This window comes from Phytophthora infestans, genomic scaffold (genome assembly GCF_000142945.1).
Source record: "Phytophthora infestans T30-4 supercont1.14 genomic scaffold, whole genome shotgun sequence".
Lineage (NCBI taxonomy): Eukaryota > Oomycota > Peronosporomycetes > Peronosporales > Peronosporaceae > Phytophthora > Phytophthora infestans.
In genome coordinates this window covers 2,649,769-2,672,708 of record NW_003303745.1, presented here as the reverse complement: position 1 = coordinate 2,672,708, position 22,940 = coordinate 2,649,769, and the positions used below count along the sequence as shown (strand labels likewise).

The window sequence follows — 22,940 nt, the reverse complement described above, 5'->3', positions numbered from 1 at the left end:
TCAATAATATGATGGTACAATCTTTAAACTTACGAGTTGTGTTTTTTCACGGTCTGAGTGTCACGGGCCCGGAATAACAGGAAAAAATCGCTGCTGTACCTCTCTAAAACGCGGTTAACCTCACTCCACGACGAAGAAACCAGCGTAGGTAGTGGAGGTATCTTGTTGCAAACGCCTTCACGGGATGATTCCATCGCCATACGAGCTGGATACGTTTCGGTACGCCTGGCGCGGGGCGTGCGGTCGGATTGTGGGGCTTGAGCATACCGTTCGAGTGGATCGTAACGAGAATCGGCTGTTGCTCCGTCAGATGAATGCATCGACAGCGTCTCTGCTCCACTTTCTTCGCCAGTGCAGCTGCTCGTTCCACTCGATCGCCGCCGCCGCCGCTTCCCGGATGCTGTTCGTCGACGGCAAAACTTTTTCCGCTTTAGAGATTGTCTCTCCGACCAAAGTGATTTTGTAGCGCCTACATTATTTCGTTTAATAATACACAGTTGTTAGATTTGTGATTCAGCAGAGCTCCAAGAAGCAGCAATACAAACCTTGTCGATGAGAGTGCTTTGGCTTCGATTCTGCGCACGCCATTAAAATTCATAGTAAACAAACGTAGAAAGATGTCTAGCAACCGATTGTTCTCACCGATCTCCTCAAGAAGTTCCTGCAACTCCTCGTTTGAATCGCTCATGTGTATAAAATCTTCGTCGCGGTCGTCGTCTGGGGCGTCACTAGAAGAATTACTATTCATCGAAATCTCGTTTACGGAGAAATACACGTCATGATACCAAACATGGTCAAGCCGTAGATAAACGCACGTACCCTTCTGCATTGACTTTACCCCCAGCGAAGTGCACGTGCGCGCAAGCGATTCCCGGCGACAGATACTTCAGTTGGCGATCGTCTGGCAGTATCGCGCGCGGAGCCCCCTTTTCCGCGCTGCGCGTTGTCTAGAATGTTCACTTAAAATCCGACGGCCCAGTATTTATCGTACCTAAATGAGAATGTATTGTACTACTGAGTAATTTAAATTGTCACGGAAATTTAATATTTAGCGTGTAATCTTTGAAAGCTCTTAAAAAATGACGAAAATTTCTTAGGGGGCCCCAAAACGCCCTTTAAGCGGGACTTTTATATGAAGAAAACCTTAGAGGAGCTCCAACCCCTTCGCTCATTCTACATGTCCGATCGAAGAGGCACCAAAAATGAGAGGCATCTCATTGCCTACAGTACCCGTACAACAAGCTGCCTCGACAGTCGGCGACGGCATCGAATATCCACCTATTAATAATTAATGAATGGGTCGCAACTAATGCCATTTCCCGGCAACACCATTTCGAGCTACATGTACAACTCGTTTATTTCGTGCCACGAAGCTCGTGGTGTTTTCATGAACGCCAGCAGAGATTACTCCATCCACGGTGGATTCCACCCTTGCGTCTTCAAGTACATGTACAGGTACAGATTATCACGACAAAGAATCTTTGTCAAAGATGCTCCGGGCTGAATGTACAGGTACAGTACGCCATGCTTCGTCTCGCTTTCCGCCTAACCATTGCTGTGCTTAGACACCAATGCTGTCACACCATTGCGAATAGTTCTGATGAAGATTTCATTGACTGCACGGGTACCAGTAAGCCACACGCGCATTCGAAGTGTATGCCCAGCTTGCTACCGCAACCGCTGGCTCGCAGCGCTTCCCATCCGTATCAAACGTTGCCGTAGTTGTTTAATGTGCATTAAGATGGCTGTATGTGGAGTAGCGCGCGATACATGTACGTTTGCCATTTCAAGATGCCATCCCCAGATGCCTCATCACACAGTGCACATTTGCATCGTGTCGCCTCGGTGTCCAACACTGAGTAGTATCCATATCCTGAGAAAAAGCGTGCTATTTTATAGAGAAAGGAGCAGCTCTCAGGATTGCGCTCGTAGTGCATCTCTGTCTTAAATTCCGGCCCCACCGAAAGTACTGCCGTTGGAATACTGTACCTAGACCACCAAAGGTACAGTAACCAAATATCATATGATATATTTTGATAGTAATAGCACTATTTTCGAAATTAAATCGCAATAGTACACTGAGTTTTCAAAAGCTTACATAATATTTAAATAATATCTCAGAGATTTGAAAATATCAGATACTAGGTGATATTTTATGATATTTTTTCGCTTAAGTACGCTCACTGCCATTTTACCCTCTGGCTCACCAAAGAACTCTTTCGGTCAAGCTCTAAAGCAGCAGTAGCGATGGCAGGCTTTCAAACTGACGAGTATTTGCTCTAGTATTTCACTGTGACACAGACAAAGCCGATCGAGATGGAAAACTGCAAACGGTTGCAGCTGTTTGAGTCGATAGAGCAAAATCAAGATATGTGTTCCTGTTATCTGCCGATAGATCGTGCACTCATCACCCTGCAGCCTGTGACGCTAGATTAATGCGATCAGCAGTGCCAACACACCACACCAAGATTGCCGTCACTCTCATAATTGTCATCTTCACTGATTAGTAATATTTCAGCTAGTCGAACGTTAACGACATATGATTGGTGGATTAATACCAATTTCACAATCTTAAAAAAAAAATAACTTCGTATTAGCTAATAAATGTATTAAGCTGATATTTAATAATATCATTTTGTCCAAGTAGAAATACTAGGTGATATATTTTTTATTTACTGGTCTACCGGGTGCTATTATCACTTTATTAACTTCACCGATTTTGGAGTTGCCATTAACCCCTGACCTAGCCTCCCCCCCCCCAGCAATTGACGCTGTAAGGCTCGGTCTTATATCTGCCCACAATAGCGTGATGGGATGCCTGCAATTTCGAGAACCCGCAGGACTTCCAACTAGGTGTTATAGACAGGAAGGAATGTTTTATGGTGTGGCCAACATATAGTATATAAGAACATCGACTGGAACAGCGGCGCAATGCCATCGCGTGAAGACGCGATATGCCTAACTTTGCTGCTTTCGTCTGTACTAACTAGACCCTTACGAGCACCCCAGACGGTGCGTGCGAAGATCAAGTGGGATCGCGAGCTTAATCTGCTACTTGCCGAGAGTCAGTTTCAAGCGTGTTATCGGATGTCTGCTATTGCGTTCAAGGGGCTAGAGCAGATTATTGCGCCAGAGCTATTAATTTCGCCGCATGCATGGGTGAGACGGGGGTGGATCGCCGCTGATAACGCCTTGCAATTGACGCTACGCTTTTTAGCAGGAGGTTCCGTGCATGATATTAGGCGACTTGCTGGTATAAGCAAAGCTTCGTTCTATCGGGTTGTTTGGCTGGTGATTGAAGCCATTAATGGAACCGGAGAGTTGCGGCTTTCGTTTCCGTGCTCTCCTACAAAACGCGAGGCAAGTGCTGCTGCATTTAAGTCACTGAGTGTAGAGGGGGTATTTTCCGGCTGCGTTGGGTGCGTCGACGGGTGGTTGTGTGCCACAAGAGCCCCGAGGCGGAATGAGACTGGCGGTGTTGGGCCCCAGCGCTATTATAGCGGGCACTACCGACGTTATGGTGTTAATGTCCAAGCCTGTTGTGACTACCGATGCAGATTTACTTACGTTCGCGTTGCACAACCTGGAAGCTGCAATGACAGTCGTGCTTTCCAACAAAGCGCACTGAGTGGGCAGCTCGACTGCATGGAAAGCGGGTTTTACTTGATTGGTGATAACGCGTACGTGTGTGTGGAATGAATATGCTGACACCATTTACCGCAAACGAGGTGACGAGTCCCGATCGGGATGCATACAACTTTTATCTATCGCAACTACGAATTCGGATCGAGATGTCGTTTGGTTTGCTAGTTTGCAGATGGCGCATTTTTGCCCGCCCTCTACTTGTCTCTCTAGACCATGTTTCACATGTAGTCAGTGCCGCTGCCCGCCTGCACAATTTCGCGCAGAATAGCTTCTACGCTACCAATACAAGTTACGATATTGTGGAGGAGTGTATCAATCAAGGTTTAGTGAAACGTCATGGCAAGTCGTTAGTCTCGCTGCTAGGCTACGATCCTTCGATAACAACAGCAGAAGTTGCAATCAACGGGTTCATGCGTGAAGCGATGGTCGAAAAGGTTGCGCGCCACAATTTGCGCAGGCCTTCGTAGTGTAAGGTTGAAGTGAAAAACCGGTCGCATAATTACAAATAGAGCTTGAACAACTACTTGTAAATGCAAAAAGTAAAATTCTTCTCATAAATACAAAAGGCTCATTATATTTGTATTCTTCTTAATCGGATTTATCTAAATCTTCAATTCTCTGAACATAGAGTTCAACCTTGTTCTCTAGACGAGTAATTACCGATTCACGCAAACCAGCTTGCTTTGCTGAACACAGTGAACTTGTCAGCTTCTCCAACTCAGCGAAGACTGCGGTCCAAGCTTGCAATTTCTCTTCTATTTCTCGCTCTTTGCTGGAGCCGAACCGGGTCTCTAGGTAACTGATGACGTCGTGTGTCTCGGCTCGACGCCGTTTAGCAGGGGTCCTCTCGTCATTAGTGTCACCTCCATCATCGTCAATCAACGTGTCCAAACGACTGCGTTTGGGAAGGCTGCCCACCGCAGCATCAAAAGCTTGAGGACGTACCGTTAACCACGTGTTAACATACAGCGCTTCCAACTGCCCCGAGCAAAAATCGTAAGAATCCGTTTCGTGCGTTCCTGACTGGATAGCACGTGCATGTGCTGATGCAAACTTTAGTGTAGCGTCCTTTTAAATCTGCATCAGCTTTTCACTAGTGTGAGGCACAATATGGTGCGGATCCACCCCTTTGAAGCGGCTAATTGCTGAGACCAGGCGGCCATACTCTGGGCGGTCCTTGACATAATCCACTGCTACCTGTACCCAGAAGGCATTCCGGCCAGCAACAGCTCCAGCATCTAGCTGACGTCGTGTCGGCTGAGCGCCCATTAAACTAAGCTGCTCCACAAAGCGATCACTAAATAAAACATTTAGCAAGCGAAAACAGCAGTGTCGCGTCTTACGTGTAGTCACAGCAGCTACAACCCCAGCAGAACCTTGACGCTTGTCACGCTTATCACGTGTTGCGTTTTCACTCTCTCGCTGGGATCGAGCTAGCTCCACAAGAACGTTTTCGTAGCCGACTTTGCTATCGAGGTTAGCGGTCTTGGAGCGAACTTTTACGTGGTAGATTCTGCAAGCACTGCGCAGCTCTTTCGCGGTAAATCCCGTCAAGAAAGAACGAATTTCCTCGTCGTTGTCACCATGTAGCGGTTGTCCAATCCGCTTGACGATGTTCGTGACGGGTTCTGTCGTCGCCATGGCGGCGGTTGCGGACAGGTGGCTCGTGTCGGCGGTGTGTGCTGCTGCTGTCAACTGTGGAGTAGACGATTGGACTTGAGATGAGCGGGATTTGTATATCCCAAGACCGTGCCACACAGCGTCCCAGTGGGACGAGAAGGGGTGTCAACCCTACAGGTCATCCCAATATCCCGCAAACTAGATCGCAGATTGGTCCATCCCTCTTTTGGGACGATATAAGACTGAGCCTAAGAGAAATTTGTTACGGCACCTTCAACATTAATCAGAACCCTGCTAAAAACGGAGGGTCATGTACAGTTTATTTTTTACCAGGGGTTAATGGCACCGATAAATCCAAAATCAATGAAGCTAATATAATGATAATATCACCTGGTTGACCAGCTCATAAAAAATATTACTTAATATTTTCTAAGGGACAAAATGATTCTACTAACTATTTACTATTCATAAGCTATTAGTAATAAATAGATGATTCCATACGCTTGTTGAGGCAACTTCTGTACTGATCATATGATGATTCTGATACTAGTACAGTAGTACTGTCTTTAGCATTAAATATTAATATAATGGAGTGATTCAGTTTTTCAAAAAATATCATGATATGTAATATTAGCTGTTAGATAGTCGATGATATTTTATAAAAAAAATCTCGACGAGGTGGCCATATAATTGTGTCCAGGAGTGCAGTATGGGCAGGCTTTAAAAATTACGAATATTTGCTCTATAATCCATTCTGACCCGATCGAGATGGAAAACCGCAAACGGTTGCAGTTGTTTGAAATTGCAATCAAGTACATGTACCTCTGCCGATAGCCTCGTCCACATCGTATGTCATAAACCTGCAAGCTGTGACGCTATATTAATGCACTTAGCAATGCCAACACACCCCACCAACCTTGCCTTCACTCATACAATTGTCCTGAAGCGGCCTGAGTCAAGAGGCCTCACTGTGACAAGTAATACTTCAGCTAGTCGAACTTTAACGATGGCTCACTTACAAAAAAGAGATTTGTCAAGCTGGATACAATTTACGGCCACCATCGGCCCAATACAAAATCCCATATAAAATAAAACATGTGTCGTTTTAGCTGACTAGAAATTTGTATGGGCTGAGTTTATGTAGGCGATTAAATGGACACTAGGGAGCGAAAGCTGAAAGTAGTTGCATGGGGGTGTACACAATAGTATTATATGTAACGTGTTGCACTCGCACCTCCGCTTGATCCATATTGATGGAGAAGTTTTAGCTAGTGTCAATAGACCCATCCGCATTTTTTTTCTATGGCAGATCATATGGAGAACACCGTGTAGTCGTCGCGATCTTACATTTAGCTCGAAGAATGCAGTTAAGTGCGATGAATCCTGGCCGTTTAATTTTGGGGCTCATTCGAGAAATCAGTGCCACGCGTCGAAAGCCGTCACTCACGGGAAGAATTCTACCTGTTTTCCTGCTAGACGATCACTCACTGACGCGACAGTTGACTGGCGATCGCAACTTAAATGTCTGAAGGTACGTATCACAGCCTATTTGCTATATTTGTGGTCATTACAAAAAAAAACAACGTTAATGCTTCTGTTGTTTAGATGACATAGACGCCCTTTTCGAGCTGAGCCCTTCTTCTTCCGGATCTGAAGACGACGACCGTGATATTGACATCAAACTTGATAGCGATTCGAGTGATACGTTGCAGGAACTTCTGGACGAAATCGGCTAGTGTTGTGTTGCGAACAATTATCGTATATGAGTATAGTCTAACTGTTTTTGATACTATGGACAGATACAAGACGTGCCTCCAAGAGGAAACGTCGTCTGCACCAACTCACAACACCTACCAAACGACGAAGGCACGCTAAAAGTGACGGCTTTGGCGAGGACAGTGTCGCGGAGACTATTTGTTTGACGTCAGCAGATGATGAACATGGCAAAGACACAAACATAGCCGCCCAAGATCCTCGACCGAACGCCAAGGGCCAGACGCACCAAGTTGTATCCCGAACGTTTGGCAATGGAAACGTCCCGTGAAAACTTTGTAAACAAAGTTTATCCGATGCGACAGCTCGAGTTTTCGACATGGAAAGAGTTTGGTGATGTTATGGAGTAGTATTGCAGCGAACACTTCCTACTTTTCAGGGCCCGAGACTCACAGACGGTGAAAAAACACAATACGTAAGTAAGATTTATAATAAAGTATATTAGTTTTAAATTATAGCCGACTGACTCACAATAATGCTTGTTATTATGTGGTATATTATAGATTGGTCGAGCTGCAGATACCAAACAAGATGCAGCACAGCTACAAGGTGTTTCGCTGTACCCATGGTTGTCCTCAAAAGTCTCGAGGTAAAGGTTTGATAAGTACGCCAACTAGATACACTGGGTGTAGAGCTAGAATCACGGCCACTGTGATGAATACTGCAGACGAAGACCATGATCCAAAGTGGCGAATCGCTCTGCGGAACGGGGTAAGTAATTATTTGACAATGTCGCCGAGAGTACGAAATACTAACAATATTATAATGTATATATAGACCTGGACACACAATCATCAGGCAAATGCATCAATTTACTTCAGCAATTTGGAGGAGGATCAGTAGCAGAAATAGCATGGTAGCGGATCAAGTTGGCGTTCTTGCGGATGCCAATACGGGGTCACATCACATTCAAGAGTTTATTTCCGGTGCTTTGGAACGCCACGTGGCATCCCAGCAAGCACGCAACATTGTCAGAAAGGTGCTGCAAAGTACATTTGCTGACAAAAAACTTTCGAATATGCTGGATACCTTGGCATGTTCTGATGACAACGAGGTTCTCGTTCTTCAAGACTAGAACGACGTGACGAGTGGCGTTGTGATACAAACTGCCGTACAAAAGTTAGCTTTTGAACATTGGGGAGAGACTCTTTGTATGGATTGGACTTATGGCACATACAACTTGGGATTTCATCTTGGTAAGTTTTTTTTCAATTATTTTTGCGGCGCCCTAATCTCTGGTGCAGCACCTTTAACTATTTTTGTGTTTAATTTCACACAGGGAGTCTTCTTGTTACCAGTTCAGCGGGGCGGGGTGTGCCGGTTTTGGACTTTATTGCGCTTGCTGAAAAAGAATCTACTATGGAGGCGATTCATCAGTTTTTCAAGGGAGAGAACGAAGGCTGGGCACAAATAGAGACTTTTGTCATTGACAAGGACTTTAAGGAGTGGAGAGTGTTGGAGAGGTGCTTTCCCGATGCAACCGTACTCTTGTGTCAATTTCACACAATGGCGAACTGGAAGAAGGTCGTCAAGCGAGCAAGTATGATCTTACGGGCATTCAGCAAGATAAAATGGAGTTTTCGATTAAGCAGATGATGTACAACACTACAACGGCGGCTTACAATAGATCACGAGATGGACTCGAAACGTTTTGCAAGGGCGAGTGCCCGGATATTTGCAGCAAGCCCTGTCCAGAGGTTTTCCAGTATTTCCACGAAAATTGGGCGTGGTGTAGTTATATGTGGGCCAATCATGCGCGCGAAAAATACTTCACGGCTGGGAACACTACAACTAGCAGGATCGCAAGCAACTGGAATCAGTTAAAACGTCTTCTTGGTCGTAAACGAGACTCGACCGAGCAATCGCTGGCTTGCTTCAGAACCAAGTGAGCATTGTGACTCAGTTGTTGTCGTCTATCCGAAGAATTTCCACACAGTCCGTCCTGTTCAATCCATTCCTCTTTTTTTGCAGCGCGTTGCGGGCCATCTTTCGAGCGATACGCTGGCGAAAGTTTCGTCTCAATGGAACCTGTTCATGGTGAACAAATCCGACGCCACCTGTAAGCAGATAGGACCTACTCAAGCGGAATGACAAGTGTACTTAGCTGGACAAGAAACCACAGTAGACGATACTTTATGGTCGTGCAATTGTTTTTTTTACAAGAGTCGGCGACTTCCTTGCCAGCATATTATGACGGTTGCCAGCAAAGGACATGGATTCATCTCGCTACCTGCGCTAGCAGTGCCCGCAAGATGGAGTATGAAACAACTGAAGAACTTCACGACACATTGGAAAAGGGTTTGGAGTCTGTTCGCCAAGTGATTAATTTGAAGGCTCGACCGATGAACTTAAGGGCGCCCAAAGCCTATCCTCCACCCTTAAAAAGCAACTTCACCTATAAAGCGCGCGTGGGAAAGCGTTGTGTGGAGTATGTTCGTCTTCGACGCCGAGAGGAGGGTAATATGGTAGTGCTTTCAGGTGCTGAGAAGTATGCAAGGGCCCAAGCTCTATTCGGACCAATAATTGAGAAGCTGAGTGGACTATCTACCTTTGAATTCTACGAGCAGACGAGCAATTAAAAGTCTTTCACCGAAAAACAACTTGGTGATTGTGCTGAGAGCACATCCTCAACTGGTGCAGGCTCTCCTTTTACTGGAGCCGACAGCGATTATGACAGTATCGTTGATCCGCTTGACATTGCATTTGTGATGGCCGAAATGCAGGCCGATCAGGAGTTGGGAATGGAGGGTGAGTCATTGGCGGTGTTGGCACAAGAACGAAAATTTGCGAATGGAGAGCCTTTTCATTCTCCGTCGGAAGAGTCCGAACTTGAAGCCACCCAATTATCCGAAACACCAAAAGAAGAACAAAAATGTATGGCGAGATACACATGAAAAGTCTATTTCGAACAGAAATGCTTTGGAATGTAGCGAAGACCGCCGCTGTGATGACCAGTTAAAAAAAAACCAAAGTGGTACGACCCAAACACTGAATTTTCGCCGTGTTGAAGTGGTGAAACTTCCAGATCCGAAACCTCGTACCCGAAAGAAGACAAGACAGGGGTGGATTGCCAAGCAACCCAAGTTGGCTGTTGTTCTGCTTTCATCGAAAATTACTGTATCGTTGACCCAGATCATCCAGTGGGCTAAATATTACCCGAATGTGGAGAAGGTGTCAAACGTGCTCGACCAGTATCCTGTTCGCATGGATGACGAGTTTTTACAAGCTCGTGCAAAGTTACCGATGAAACCAGTGGTGACATCACAAATGACCATGCATTTGTCGTACCTGCCTCTCTCTTGAAGAAAGCGTCTGCTGCAATAATCTTAAAACGCAAGGAGCTGAAGCGGCGAATCAGGAAGCTCCGTGGGGTATGCTGGTCTCATTTGGCTCAGAAAATCTCGCTCTACACAGGTAGGTATTTTCTTATATTGATGGGCTAAGGGCACCCTTCATGTGTTAAAGGCGCCCTTCATGTGTTAAGGGCGCCCTACATGTGCTAAGGGCACTTTACATGTGCTAAGGGTACTTCTAGAGAAATAAGGTTGCACCAATTTACACAAACACTACTAACCCCTTTTTGTATGGAGCTTACAGCACTTTCTTAAACAGAATTGAAATTTTTTACATACTCAAGGCAAAGGCCAGGGGATTTATCGAGGATGTCAAGTGGCTGGACCAAGATTGGCGCCTTATTCAAGCCCATACAGTCGAACCGTTTTTTCCTTGGAGGTTAAAACAAGTGTATTACTACATTCAGAAACTGCAAAGGCTCACCGAGCTTTGGCCGAAGACGTGCGTCAGAAAGATTCAAAGTGTTCACTGATGACGATTTTGAAGAGCAAATGGGGGTCCGCTTTCGTTAATTTTATGGATGTAGCTGCTAAAATTCCTCGCAACGCAATGCTGAACGACGCAGTAATCGGCATGGGGATACAGATGATCACTGACACGGTTAAAGGAGCTATTGGTTTGTCTTCGTTGCTGATATGGCCAAACCAGCCAAAATAGTGGCTATCGGAGTCACCATTCGTGATTTTGCCGTTGAATCTGGATAGTATTCACTGGGGTGTTATCATCGTGAAAGTGGCGTTTCCAACAACATTACGCGTAAATTTCTACGAGTCTTTGCACCAACGATGTTATCGAAGAGAGATTAAAAATGCCTGAAAAAACACATTGATGTCATATATGGAAAAATGGCACACAGGAAGTGGGGCCAAGGCGCAATTTCCCAAAGAAATTCTAAAAAGTGGATTGACGAGCCTGCTCGGCCCAATGGCACAAGCTGTGGACATTTGATGTTGGGAATGGCTAGCTCTTTCTTGCGCAACGCCCATAGGTTTGAGCGTCATCGTATCACGGAGGCCTACGTACGAGTGATGCGGCTGAGATTGACGTGGCTGCTGCTGTGTACAACAAATCCTGCCCTACGGAATGAAGAGGAGTTTAAAAAAAAGCAGAAGGCGGATGAAGAAATTACTAAGCTCACACGACAATGATCAGGCGTTTCAATGTTCGAGGTACTGCTTCAAGCAAAGAGATTGCTCATCACTATAAAAATAAGAATAACAATTTCAATGTTTTGGTTGAGAAGAGTTTACCAACATCAAATTCAGCATCCAGTTCACTGAGCTGGAGGGTAATTCATAAGAGCTCTAATAACACGCCCCAGCGTCATCCCATACGACGACGGAAAACCTCTCGGAGTTGGAGCCTCTCCGATGCTTGCACACAGCTCATTGATGATCTCTGCCTCGCGAAGCAACGTAACGCTCAGGTTTTTGAGCATTCTCATTGGCTGTCGAGCGGGGCCAAAGCAGCTCCAATTGGTTAAAACTAAATTATGTAGCTTACATCAGTAAATTCATGTGGTTCACAGAGCACATATGGAGATTTGCACCAGGCTATCTATTATCCGATGGCGGCATCGCTTAAATACTACGAAGTTTTAATTTGTACTATTCTAAAATGAGAAGTTGCTTTTAATATTTGAGGGCTACTTATTCTCAAATGAAATAGCCCCTCAAGACGCTTCCTATGCTGCAAGGTGCTTAGCGTACACGTGTGTTTTCGAGGCCATACTATTAATACACAAAATATTAGGCTCTGTATAGTTTCTACAAGAAACAATGACTAAAAGAATAACTACAACTGTTTTTGTTGTAGACATATTAAAAACATACTGAGCTGCCAAATAGTAGTACATGTACAGCAGAAGCTGGCCGTAAGAACTGGCCGTAAGAACAACGCTGCTCATAAACGCTGTCACTTGATCCATAAATACAGATAGTTTTAGATTGAATAAAATGAACTCATATGTGTTGCTGCTGTAAACCATTGTTTCTAAGAGTTGTTTAGACAGCAAAATCCGATACTACTTAGCTGGCGGACGTGTCGTCGACAGGGGCGTAGGATACAATTTAAAATGGGGCGCCAAGACAATAACAAAACACGAGAGGTGTGAATTATAGTTGATTAAGTAGACCCCATAAAGAAACGCTAATACACTTGGAGCCTAAACGACGTCCAATAATCCTGGAATCATCGTTAAATTATCAAATAGAATACACTACCGTCAACAACACCAGCAGCAAGGCGTCTTGCGACACAATATCCAAGTGCTTCAATCATAACTGGCACAGACTCGAGTGCTAATTCTGAATCAGCACAAAATGAACGCTACATACTTAAAAAAAATTACTTTTTGATCTTTTTTTAGCTTTCATTGAGTTTAATGAGAGAAGTGAACAATCTTTAGTTTCTTACAAGCTGAAATCAGCAGGTAAGTAATACAAGCTGGACAGGCCATTACTATTGTTTGTGCTGATGTGAGCTAAGTTTCATAGCGGCTCAGGAATGGCCCATGATATCGAGCACGACGCTAAGCTAAATATATTGTGTGGCGTTTGTAGACATGTTATTTGAAGTGCAGGTGATTCAGTGATAGCCGACAATAATAAAGAGACTGTGTCAAGATCACTACATGTAGAAATTTTTTTTTAAGGCATCGTAGTATGATCTAGGAGCTCAGTCTTTTGTAGTAGTAGAAATAGCTGCACGGCTTACTGGGAACTCAGCATTTTGTAGCGACTGGTCTACATGAAATCCCGATTTATAAAATTAAAGAAGTCGATTTAGGCACATGGGGGCTCAGAGTTTTTGGAATAATTATCCCGCCGAAGTTAAGCCGAGGCGGGAAGGCAAACATCTACTGTAGAGCAAACCTATATTTCCGCCGCGTAGCGGCGGCGCTCGGCTAGTAAAGTATTACTACGTAGTATACTACTACGTAGCATTAGTTTATCTCTCGCCGTGGATGACTCACCGCACGGTTTATAGTTCTCCCGTCTTCGGTTTACCGCTGAACAGGTGAGCGAGCTTGTTCCGCTTTCGCATGCTTTCCGGCTTCACAAGCCGTTCGTAGGCAACGTTGGTTGCTTTCCGAACAGCTTCCTCCTGCTCCGTCGACGACCAGAACAACTCCGGGTCCGCCGCTTGAGCCATAACACCTTCGGACGAGCAGTCGGACGAGCGCTGGCTCAACTCACTCGAGCGACGCTCATCCTGCGCGTTGAGCACCTCGAGGGCCATTTCAACGGCTTCCAAGTTACGAGATGGCTTCACGTCGCGTGGAGTCTCGCCAGGGTTGCCGCGAATCGAGAACTGCGGCGGACGGAAACCATCGTACTGCAGCGGCTTGTAAGGCACGAAGCCTTTACTCTCGTCCCGAACCGGTTCCACTGCCAAATAAGCTTCGAGTGACAGCTTCATGATGTGCTGCGAGTCGAAGACGCGAGCGAGTTTTCTTGGATCGACGTCGCACACCATCGCTTCCAGCGGCAGATGGGAATAAAAGGAATCCACAGCGACATTGACCGCCCTCTCCGGTTCAAACGAATGCGTCAGGCCGTGCGCGTGGTCTTGAATAGCTGGTTGGAGTAGTTGTTGAAAGCTTGACAGCAGTGACTCGACTGTGCAAGTTGTCGGATCTATCGGCGGGATTCCCACGCCAAGTCGCTCGCACAAGCGGGCGGTGAAGAGCTGCGACGGATGCGAACCACAGACGGCGACGGGTTTACCAGCCATGAGCCCTTCAGCCAAAACGTCGGGCTCACCCCAGTGAATGGTAGCAGCAACGCGAGGGAATAGCTGCGCGTACGGTAGATCTGTACCCAGAAGGTAGACAAAGTCAGACCGATACAGAGAGCGAGCTGCCTGATGTTGCTCACGAGCTTGAACGACGACTCGTATGCAAAGCTGTTGAGCAGCCAGGTCGATTTTCCGTACCAGATCCTCGAGCGTACCGAAGAGCAAGTCACGCGTGTCCACGCCGAAGTAGATGACCGGCGTGTCTTTGTTTGAGAACGCAAATTTTGTCAGCGCTTGCGGTATCTCTCGAGTGTCTAGACTATCTCGCAACGTCACGTGGCCAGTCACAGCGAGTTCCTCACCCCAGTCCACAGGCTTCGGAAGCAAAACCGGATTGTACAAATACAAGTGAGGCACTTCCCATTGGACGAGCGGATCCGGCCGGTTCAAGGGGCTCGTGAGTCCGATAAATGAACGGAATTGGGTCAGCACGTCCGCTATGCTGCCGTGGTTTAACGCTGCGTCGACGACGCCATGCGACAGTAAGTTGCTGTATCGAGGAGTCATCGTCGCTGCTGGCTCGCACCCTGCCAGCGAACTCAGTACATGTGGGAACTCAAAGGTAGGCGACAGGGGCTCAAGACTGACGCAATGCAGCGGAATACCGAGACGCTGCGCCACATGTACGTGCCCGAGCAGCATCGGGTGCCACAGCAGTGCGTCGGCACGGAAATGATCGCCAGATTTGTTGGGACCATTGCCGTGTGGGTCCGATCCATAGGCAGCAGGCCAGAGCGAATAGATTAGTTCTCGAAAGGCTTGCAGTGCTTCTAGATTCGAGCGTCTCGCTTCAGTGCCGAGTTGGGCGTCATGGATCAATCGCGCAAAGTCTTGGACGCTGTCAGATGCACTCGCCAGCGGATAGAACTCGAGTCCAAGTTCGACGATCTTGGATCGGAAGCATTCGTTGGCAGCCAGACGCACTCGGTTACCGTGGGAAGCAAGTTTCAATCCGATAGCAGCGAATTGCTTAATGCCGTTGTCCCAGGTGCCAATGGCAGCCAAACAAACGTTCATGGTAGGAGCGGGTGGCTTGGTGTCCGAATTAGTTCGTCGAGCTTGCAATGCCCTGTCAAACTGGAAAGCTGCATAATCTCTCCACTGAGCAATGCGATCTTTTTCGACCAAGTCGACCTCGGTGTTTGAAACGCTGGCTTTTATGATGACTGACCCTTGCGGTGTGAGCTGAGCTTCGTGCAACAGGATCTTAGAAGACTGATTAGGTACATCCCTCGACTTCGACGGTACACTAGAAGTCTGTGCCCACGACGGAAGCTCTTGACTTGCAGAACAGCTCGGGAATAATGGATTGCCCCCTAATAGCCGCTCACTCTGATCTTTCCGGAGGTCCAGCACAGCTTGGTACCTTGATCGATACACGCTCGCCTTGTCTTTAATGCTGCGGAGCATTTTCTTGCGCTTCTTATGGCTGGTGAATATAACGCTGTCGACACAGTTAGTCTCCGTCGACGAGGAATGGCTATTTGCCAATCCTCTCTGTACGCCGATGGCAGACATAAAGCGACGATCAAACATACTCGAGTGCTTTTGTTCGCCTTCTTCTCGGTGAGCATTGATGTGGCCCGTGACAAGACGGTCTGTGAAATGCAGAAGCCCGAGTGTCGGGCGTACGAGGATACCGCCCACACCCTTCAGCGTACCAATCGCACTACCTGCCACTCCGTTCGTTGAGTAGCCTTTAACGGGCTCACGAACGAGACCAGTGTACGCACCAGCGAACTCATGAAAGAACGCGCCAGTGCCAGATGAAGCACCTTCTAGAGCCGAGTCCGGGCCCCGGGCCGTGTAATCCACACAGTGATAGCTAACCATCTTCTTGCCTGCGTTCTCAGGACGCTCACTAACGATGTGTGCGCAACGATCACACAGCTTCAGACGATCGCAAACGCTCCAGCGAGTGGCGATCCGTTCGTGATCCAGGTCGCAGAACATTTCCTGTGTCGGAAGATGTCGATAGAAGCTGCACACCGCGTTCCCAGCTCCGTCTTCTCGACGCATGACATCACGCAGGTCCAGTGCTCGAGCGCGTAGTGCCGGATCCATGAGCCCTACGAACCCCTCGCGCAACTTCTTCGTCGTTAACTGCGAGATCGGACACGGTTCGACACCCACACCAGCCTTCACCACTGCGTGACCCCAAAACGGCTGGTCTCCGAAGAACGGAACAATGAAGGTGGGCTTACCGGCGAGTAGACCGGCAGCCGTGGTGCCCGCGCCTCCGTGGTGAACCACCGCACACACTCGTGGCATGAGCCAGTCGTGCGGACAGTTGCCGATGAAGAAGACGTTGTCCGGAATGTCGAGGTTACCGGCCATATCACTCCAGCTGGACTGGATAAGCACGCGAACACCAGCCTGCTGCGCCGCCTCGATGATCATCTTGGTAGTAGCCAGCGGATCCGCCAGCACCATCGACCCGAAACCGACGAAGATCGGACCGCCGTCTCTGCCCAAAAACATCTCCAACTCTGGGGACGGCGTATAGACGAAATTGGGTCTGCCGCTCAGGGTCACGGTGCCGACTATGTCATAGAGATTCCCCCAGTCTGCCGGTTTGGCCACGAGTTCTGGACTCCACATGAAAGCATGCGGAATTTGAAGATCCAGAAGTAGGTCCCGACCGCCGTCGCCGTTGCGGATCTTGCGCAGTTTTAGTACCTTGGTGCGGAACTCGTTGATGAGACCCTCCGTTCCCTGCCACATGAGTAAATCCACCATTTTATACGACATGTAGTTGGTCTTCCTAAGCTCGTCCGTGTAGGGCATGTTGGCAAGCGGATGGGGGAACGCCATGGTGGGCACCCACGGCTGCGGAAACATGATGTGCAGCGGCACACCGAGGCGTTCGGCGACGTGGATGTGTCCGTAGGAGACGGGGTTGGCTATGATAGCTTGTGCCTGGAATGGCTTACCGGGTACGCCCGGGCCGTCTCCGTCTGGATCGGGGGCGGAGACGGCTGGCCACGTGGAATGCACGATTTCTTTGATTATCTCCTTGTTGCGCGGCACGTCCTTAGTGAGCGTCTCGATCTTGGTGGGTATGAGGTGGCCTCCAGTTTTAACCATGTAGGCGGCCAGCTCCTTTGGATCTCCACCCAGCGGGTAGAACTCGACGCCGTGACTCATGACAAAGTCTCTGTAGACAGCGTGTGTGGCGAGCCGGACGCGGTGTCCGTCCTGTTGCAGTCGTTGTGCAATGGCGAGGAATGGCTGGACATCCCCTCTTGTTCCGACGATGATGATGCAGATGCGCATGACCGGCGGACGCTGGATGCTGGTCTTGTTGATGGCAACGGCACAAAACGTGTTGTTGTCATCATTGCCGACGAGCTGCTGTGTGAATGAACGTCGATTAGTATCTGCGGTACGTATAGATTGGTGGGTATCAGCGCTGTCTTCGGCGAATTCCAGTTGGATACGACCTTCAGGTCCGCATGCTGCTACGGCGTAGGTTTGCTGCTCGTGGGTTTCCAATACTGTGCCCCGAGCATCGACGAGGATAGCGTTGTCGAAGCTGCTTTCTCGCATTCTTTTTAGATGTCGAGTTGAGGTCGAAAAATGAAGAGTGAGATCGGTGGGGGGGGTCACGAAGACGAGTGGTAAACATAGCGGGGCTAATGATTCGTCTTGCTGACATGTGAATCGGATTTTCAAGCAAAAAATAGAACAATGATTGCGTACGTAGCCAACAGACTGTTGGCAACAGTGCTACAGACTACAGTACTACATGTACTTGTAGTCTGAAGACTATTAATAATGCCGTGTGTTGCCCGAGCTCTGGATATCATCGATGGTAGTAGAAACGGAGGCAGTATTTTGGACTTTGTATGGAAGATTAGTGGAGAAAACGTCAGCATTATTATAGAGGCTTTCAGAACTACCAGGTTATAAAATATCGACTCAGAGAAGTACAGTCGTGCACCTCCAATTCGGCACCGGTATCAGTCGATACCCTGCCAGATTTTATGATTACGCGAATCGGATGCGCAATTACCTTTGCCCATCACCACCCTAGCAATCAGGTTTTCCCCCCCTCGCCGAGGGATGACACGCCGCATCGATCTGATTTTAAATTTTGGATCGAAGTCTTCTTACAAACACACACTTTGATTTTTACCGCCAAAGACAATGGGACATCGCCCTTCCTCCTACATGTCACACAAAAGCAGTCTTTGTGCGAGAAGCACAAATCAGATCCTGCATGCTCTCACTCCGAACTTGCTCGTTGGGCAACGGAGCGCATTAAGACCCCCCAAGCAGTAAAGCGCACTACCGTCCAGAGTATTCTTAAGCGGTCCGCGGAAGTTGCCGCCTTGCCGGACGGACGCATATCGCGACCAGAGCATGCAGGATCTGACTTTTGCTTCTCGCACCAAGACTGCTTTTGTGCGACATGTAGGAGGAAAGGCGATGTCCCATTGGCTTTGGCGGTAAAAATCAAAGTGTGTGTTTGTAAGAAGACCTCCGATCCAAAATTTAAAATCAGATCGATGCGGCGTGTCATCCCTCGGCGAGGGGGGGGAAACCTGATTGCTAGGGTGGTGATGGGCAAAGGTAATTGCGCATCCGATTCGCGTAATCATAAAATCTGGCAGGGTATCGACTGATACCGGTGCCGAATTGGAGGTGCACGACTGTATATTTAAATTTCTCAGTATGCCAGCTCTACTATGTAGACTGATCGACCAATTAACGCCTTTAAAATGATCGTAAATATGCTCTTAATACACTCAGACTCTGTACAGCGATCGATGTGCTCGTCGAACACTGTTCGGTCTAATAAGGGGTAAGGAGAGGGATTTATATGCTAACTTAGGGTAAATAGAATACAAATCCCCGTAATAACGGTCGATTTAGCGTCAAAAATGGTGAGTATGACTCGTGCGAGAGCAGCTTATTTTGTCATCCGAAACTCGCTTTCGGACGGGTAGGGAAATTACGCTTGCGACCTCTGCTGCAAAGTTATGTGTGCGCCAAGCCTACATATCTTTATGAACTATCTTTATGAACTGCTGGCTACCATAGTTGTATAAAGACCCTGAAGACGAGGACATCATCGCATAATCTAACTCGCGCGTTACTTGCCCTTCGGTACGTTTGAGGACCTTATACTGAAAAATCAACCTGGCTGCTCAACAGCTCGCTCTCTGTATCGGTCTGACTTTGTCTACCTTCTGGGTATAGATATACGGTACGCGCAAGTATTCCCTCGCGCTGCTGTTACCATTCACTGGGGTGAGCCCGACGTTTTGGCTGAAGAGCTCATGGCTGGTAAGCCCGTCGCCGTCTGTGGTTCGCATCCGTCGCAGCTCTTCACCGCCCGCTTGTGCCAGCGACTTGGCGTGGGAATCCCGCCGATAGATCCGACAACTTGCACAGTCGAGTCACTGCTGTCAAGCTTGGAACAACTACTCCAACCAGCTATTCAAGACCACGCGCACTGCCTGACGCGTTCGTTCGAGCCGGACAGGGAGGCCAATGTCGCTGTGGATTCCTTCTATTCCCATCTGCCGCTGGAAGCGATGGTGTGCGACGTCGATCCAAGAAAACTCGCTCGCGTCTTCGACTCGCAGCACATCATGAAGCTGTCACTCGAAGCTTATTTGGCAGTGGAACCGGTTCGGGACGAGAGTAAAGGCTTCGTGCCTTACAAGCCGCTGCAGTACGATGGTTTCCGTCCACCGCAGTTCTCGATTCGCGGCAACCCTGGCGAGACTCCACGCGACGTGAAGCCATCTCGTAACTTGGAAGCCGTTGAAATGGCTCTCGAGGTGCTCAACGCGCAGGATGAGCGTCGCTCGAGTGAGTTGAGCCAGCGCTCGTCCGACTGCTCGTCCGAAGGTGTTATGGCTCAAGCGGCGGACCCGGAGTTGTTCTGGTCGTTGACGGAGCAGGAGGAAGCTGTTCGGAAAGCAACCAACGTTGCCTTCGAACGTCTTGTGCAGTCGGAAAACTTACGAAGGTAGAATCCATAAAGGGTCTAATACCAGATGGGTCTGGGTCAGGGTTCAGAATTTATTAACGTAAAATACGGATACATTCTGATCTACCAGCCGGACCAATAAAAAAAGTCACGAAATTAGTACAGAATAGCTCGGACTAGTTTAATGTAAAAGTCACCCAATTTGGCCATTTGGTGGTACCGATCTCAATTTACATCCTCGCAGACGTGACAAACATGTAAAATTGCGACCACCTGTTTAATTTCACCTCTAAAACGCACGTAACTAACACTTGGCTATCCATTGAATCTAGAGATGTTCGGCCGTAATGCCTCCAACTTCATTGGCAAGAATTAGAAATAGGTTTGGAAATACAAGGTAGAGCTGGTGAGGTAGATTGTTTTCATTTCACAGTTATCTGTGGTGTGCACAACATGGATGAAACGGGAGACAAATGGGTTGTGCTCTTGATCAACGAATTTATACAATAGCAATATTTGAACTACTTAAGAAAGTGATTATCAAACATTTGTCCTGATATTATGATATTTGTGAGAGCTTTTCAAGTAGCGTTTTTTTACAGCAACGCCATGAACGATTCTGACGGCGAAACGTTTCACCTCCTCCGCCTCCTCCGTGTCGGGACTCTACAGCCGTCGAGCGACTATCAAAAAGCGTGGTAAGAAGCCGGGCAAATCCGCTATGGTGGTCGCCGTGGACAGTTATCTTGAGTCCCCAAGTGGTGGTACAGCCTCCGATCTGTACCGAGCAGCGCGGAAACTCTCAGCACACAAACCACACTGCGCTTTGCAGCTGCTCGATACGCTGGCAGAGCATCTTCTCGCTGCTGTGGCGCCGAATAAGGCAGCAGGCGTACAGGACGAGGCATCAACATAGTACTCGCAGTCGACCCAGTAGACTCCAGAGGCGCTGCAACTGCTAGAGCTCTGCTACTTGTTTGCAAGGAAAACGGCAATTGGGTATCCGTCACATGCGCTGTGTTAGCTGCTGCAATGGCTCGTCGAGAGCGTCTCAGTCTCAGCATTGCGGAATGGTTGCGAAGTGGACACAGGACTGAACCTGCAACTTCTCGAATTGGCTGAGATGATTAAGATAAGTGCTGGTGTTAGGATTTACGCCAAGGAGATGAAGAAGATCAAGGATTTCTACCGTTCGTTGACGATCTTACTTATCCTCGCACGTCTTGTGCTCACGGAGTCAATGGGAAGCAAACTTTTCAGTGAAAATTTTGAAATCTGGTTGCTAGGACTTTAAAAAAGCTCAAATGCTAACACTATTTCTATGGTCTGGATCCGGACCTTGACCAGATTTTATCCTTTTGTATCTACACTAATCACAATTGGGACAAAAAATATTCTGGTCTAGACCCTGACCAATTCGGTACATGTAATAGACCCTTGAAATATGTAACCTTACGAAAGCGTGGTAAAATCACTCAATTGTTTACTTACAAAGCTGTGAAGCCCAACATACAAATGTAATGCGCAGTTGAACACATAATCGTGACGTTTATTCGTGTTCTGAATCTGGCACCAGGGCGTCGACAATCGCCTGTTCTACAGGACTGTAGTCCCCGTCCGGTCGCTTTAACTTCATCTTTCGACGCAGCCGCACGTTCGGGTTGCACATGATGCGCACCGAGTCCACCCCCTTCCGTCCAAGATTCTTACTGCGAGCATGCAGCAAGAACGGATGCACCAGCATAACGTCGCCTGCCTTGCCGTTCACTTCCACAACCTCCGGGCGTCGGAACTGCCTGGCTTGGTAGCTCACAGCGCCACCTTTCATCCCACTTGGCTCATTCTTTTCCAACAGCCTCGCAATCCACTTGTGCGAGCCCACGGACAACGCTGTGCCCCCTTCACCAGGCCCGATATCCGAGAAGAGGAAGATCACCAACAGTCCAGACTCCTTGCTGTCCACGTGGTGCTGGTACGACGCGCCGTCCACGTGCCACTTGCCAGCAGCACCCCACGGCGGCTCAGCCTGGTCTGGGAACGTGATCATCCACCACCCAAGACCGAAGCCCTCCCATCGATCCTTGCCGCAGAGTTGGTCCATGGCGCGCTGTAGACGCGGAGTCACCACTTCACCCCACACGGGATCGTCTTCCGCCGTGAACAGCTCTGGCAGCAAGCATTTACATATTAGCAACACGCGCTCTGTACATTGGTGTGATGGAACAGATATAGCGAGCTGTGCTGTACCTGGTATACCATGCCTCTCCACCCAAGTAGACGAGTCCTTGGTGATCCCATCCTGCGCCAGGCGCTTCCAAATCAAGTCACGACACTTTTCAGCGGTGGACGTCGCGAAAGCTCCACGCAGCAGCACGAACCCATTGCGGGTGAAGGAGCGGGTAGCCTCGTGGTCGAGTGGAGTAGTATCGCACGAGATGCGTTGCTTCTTGTCGACGGGCTCCGAGTCGTGCACGATCGATCGCTTCATTTGAAAAGGTTCATTTGCAGCCTGCAAAATTAAAAGATCGGTGGGACGGGAACGATTTGCAACGGGAACGGTCTCTGCAACGGGAACGATTTATACTGGTATTTACAAGTATAGATACCGGTAAGCTGTAGTTTTCCTTACTGCTCTTTTTTATGCGAGGGCCCTCCGGATGAGGGCCCTCGTTAGATTCTCCCTTAAATAAAGTCCGGACTCTAATAGGGCGCTCCCGTTACAATTAGATTCGATGATGTATGCGCATACACCCCAGAAAGTCTATGATGATGAAATTTATGAATTTAAATTACGTAATTTATGTTC

The 22,940-nt window shown here is 48.0% G+C and overlaps 5 protein-coding genes across 5 annotated transcripts; 2 read left to right on the top strand and 3 right to left on the bottom strand.

Moving 5' to 3' along the window:
* Positions 1-4,716: 4,716 nt before the first annotated feature.
* On the bottom strand, positions 4,717-5,286 carry PITG_09368 (uncharacterized protein; the record flags this gene model as incomplete). Its single annotated transcript, XM_002903590.1, has 2 exons — positions 4,717-4,883; positions 4,989-5,286. The coding sequence occupies 2 exons, from the start codon at positions 5,284-5,286 to the stop codon at positions 4,717-4,719; spliced, it is 465 nt and encodes a 154-aa protein (XP_002903636.1).
* Positions 5,287-13,184: 7,898 nt separating this feature from the next.
* Positions 13,185-18,215, bottom strand: PITG_09367 (sterol 3-beta-glucosyltransferase, putative; the record flags this gene model as incomplete). The annotated part of the gene is made up of 2 exons (XM_002903589.1): positions 13,185-17,570; positions 18,206-18,215. The coding sequence occupies 2 exons, from the start codon at positions 18,213-18,215 to the stop codon at positions 13,375-13,377; spliced, it is 4,206 nt and encodes a 1,401-aa protein (XP_002903635.1).
* Positions 18,216-19,394: 1,179 nt separating this feature from the next.
* On the top strand, positions 19,395-20,097 carry PITG_09366 (uncharacterized protein; the record flags this gene model as incomplete). The annotated part of the gene is made up of 2 exons (XM_002903588.1): positions 19,395-20,017; positions 20,082-20,097. The coding sequence occupies 2 exons, from the start codon at positions 19,734-19,736 to the stop codon at positions 20,095-20,097; spliced, it is 300 nt and encodes a 99-aa protein (XP_002903634.1).
* Positions 20,098-20,743: 646 nt separating this feature from the next.
* On the top strand, positions 20,744-21,397 carry PITG_09365 (uncharacterized protein; the record flags this gene model as incomplete). Its single annotated transcript, XM_002903587.1, has 5 exons — positions 20,744-20,766; positions 20,807-21,002; positions 21,072-21,139; positions 21,182-21,324; positions 21,372-21,397. 5 exons carry the CDS (start codon positions 20,744-20,746, stop codon positions 21,395-21,397), a joined length of 456 nt encoding a protein of 151 aa, XP_002903633.1.
* A 286-nt stretch (positions 21,398-21,683) lies between these two features.
* PITG_09364 (uncharacterized protein) lies at positions 21,684-22,642 on the bottom strand (the record flags this gene model as incomplete). The annotated part of the gene is made up of 2 exons (XM_002903586.1): positions 21,684-22,300; positions 22,382-22,642. The coding sequence occupies 2 exons, from the start codon at positions 22,620-22,622 to the stop codon at positions 21,684-21,686; spliced, it is 858 nt and encodes a 285-aa protein (XP_002903632.1).
* Between the last annotated feature and the right edge of the window lie 298 nt (positions 22,643-22,940).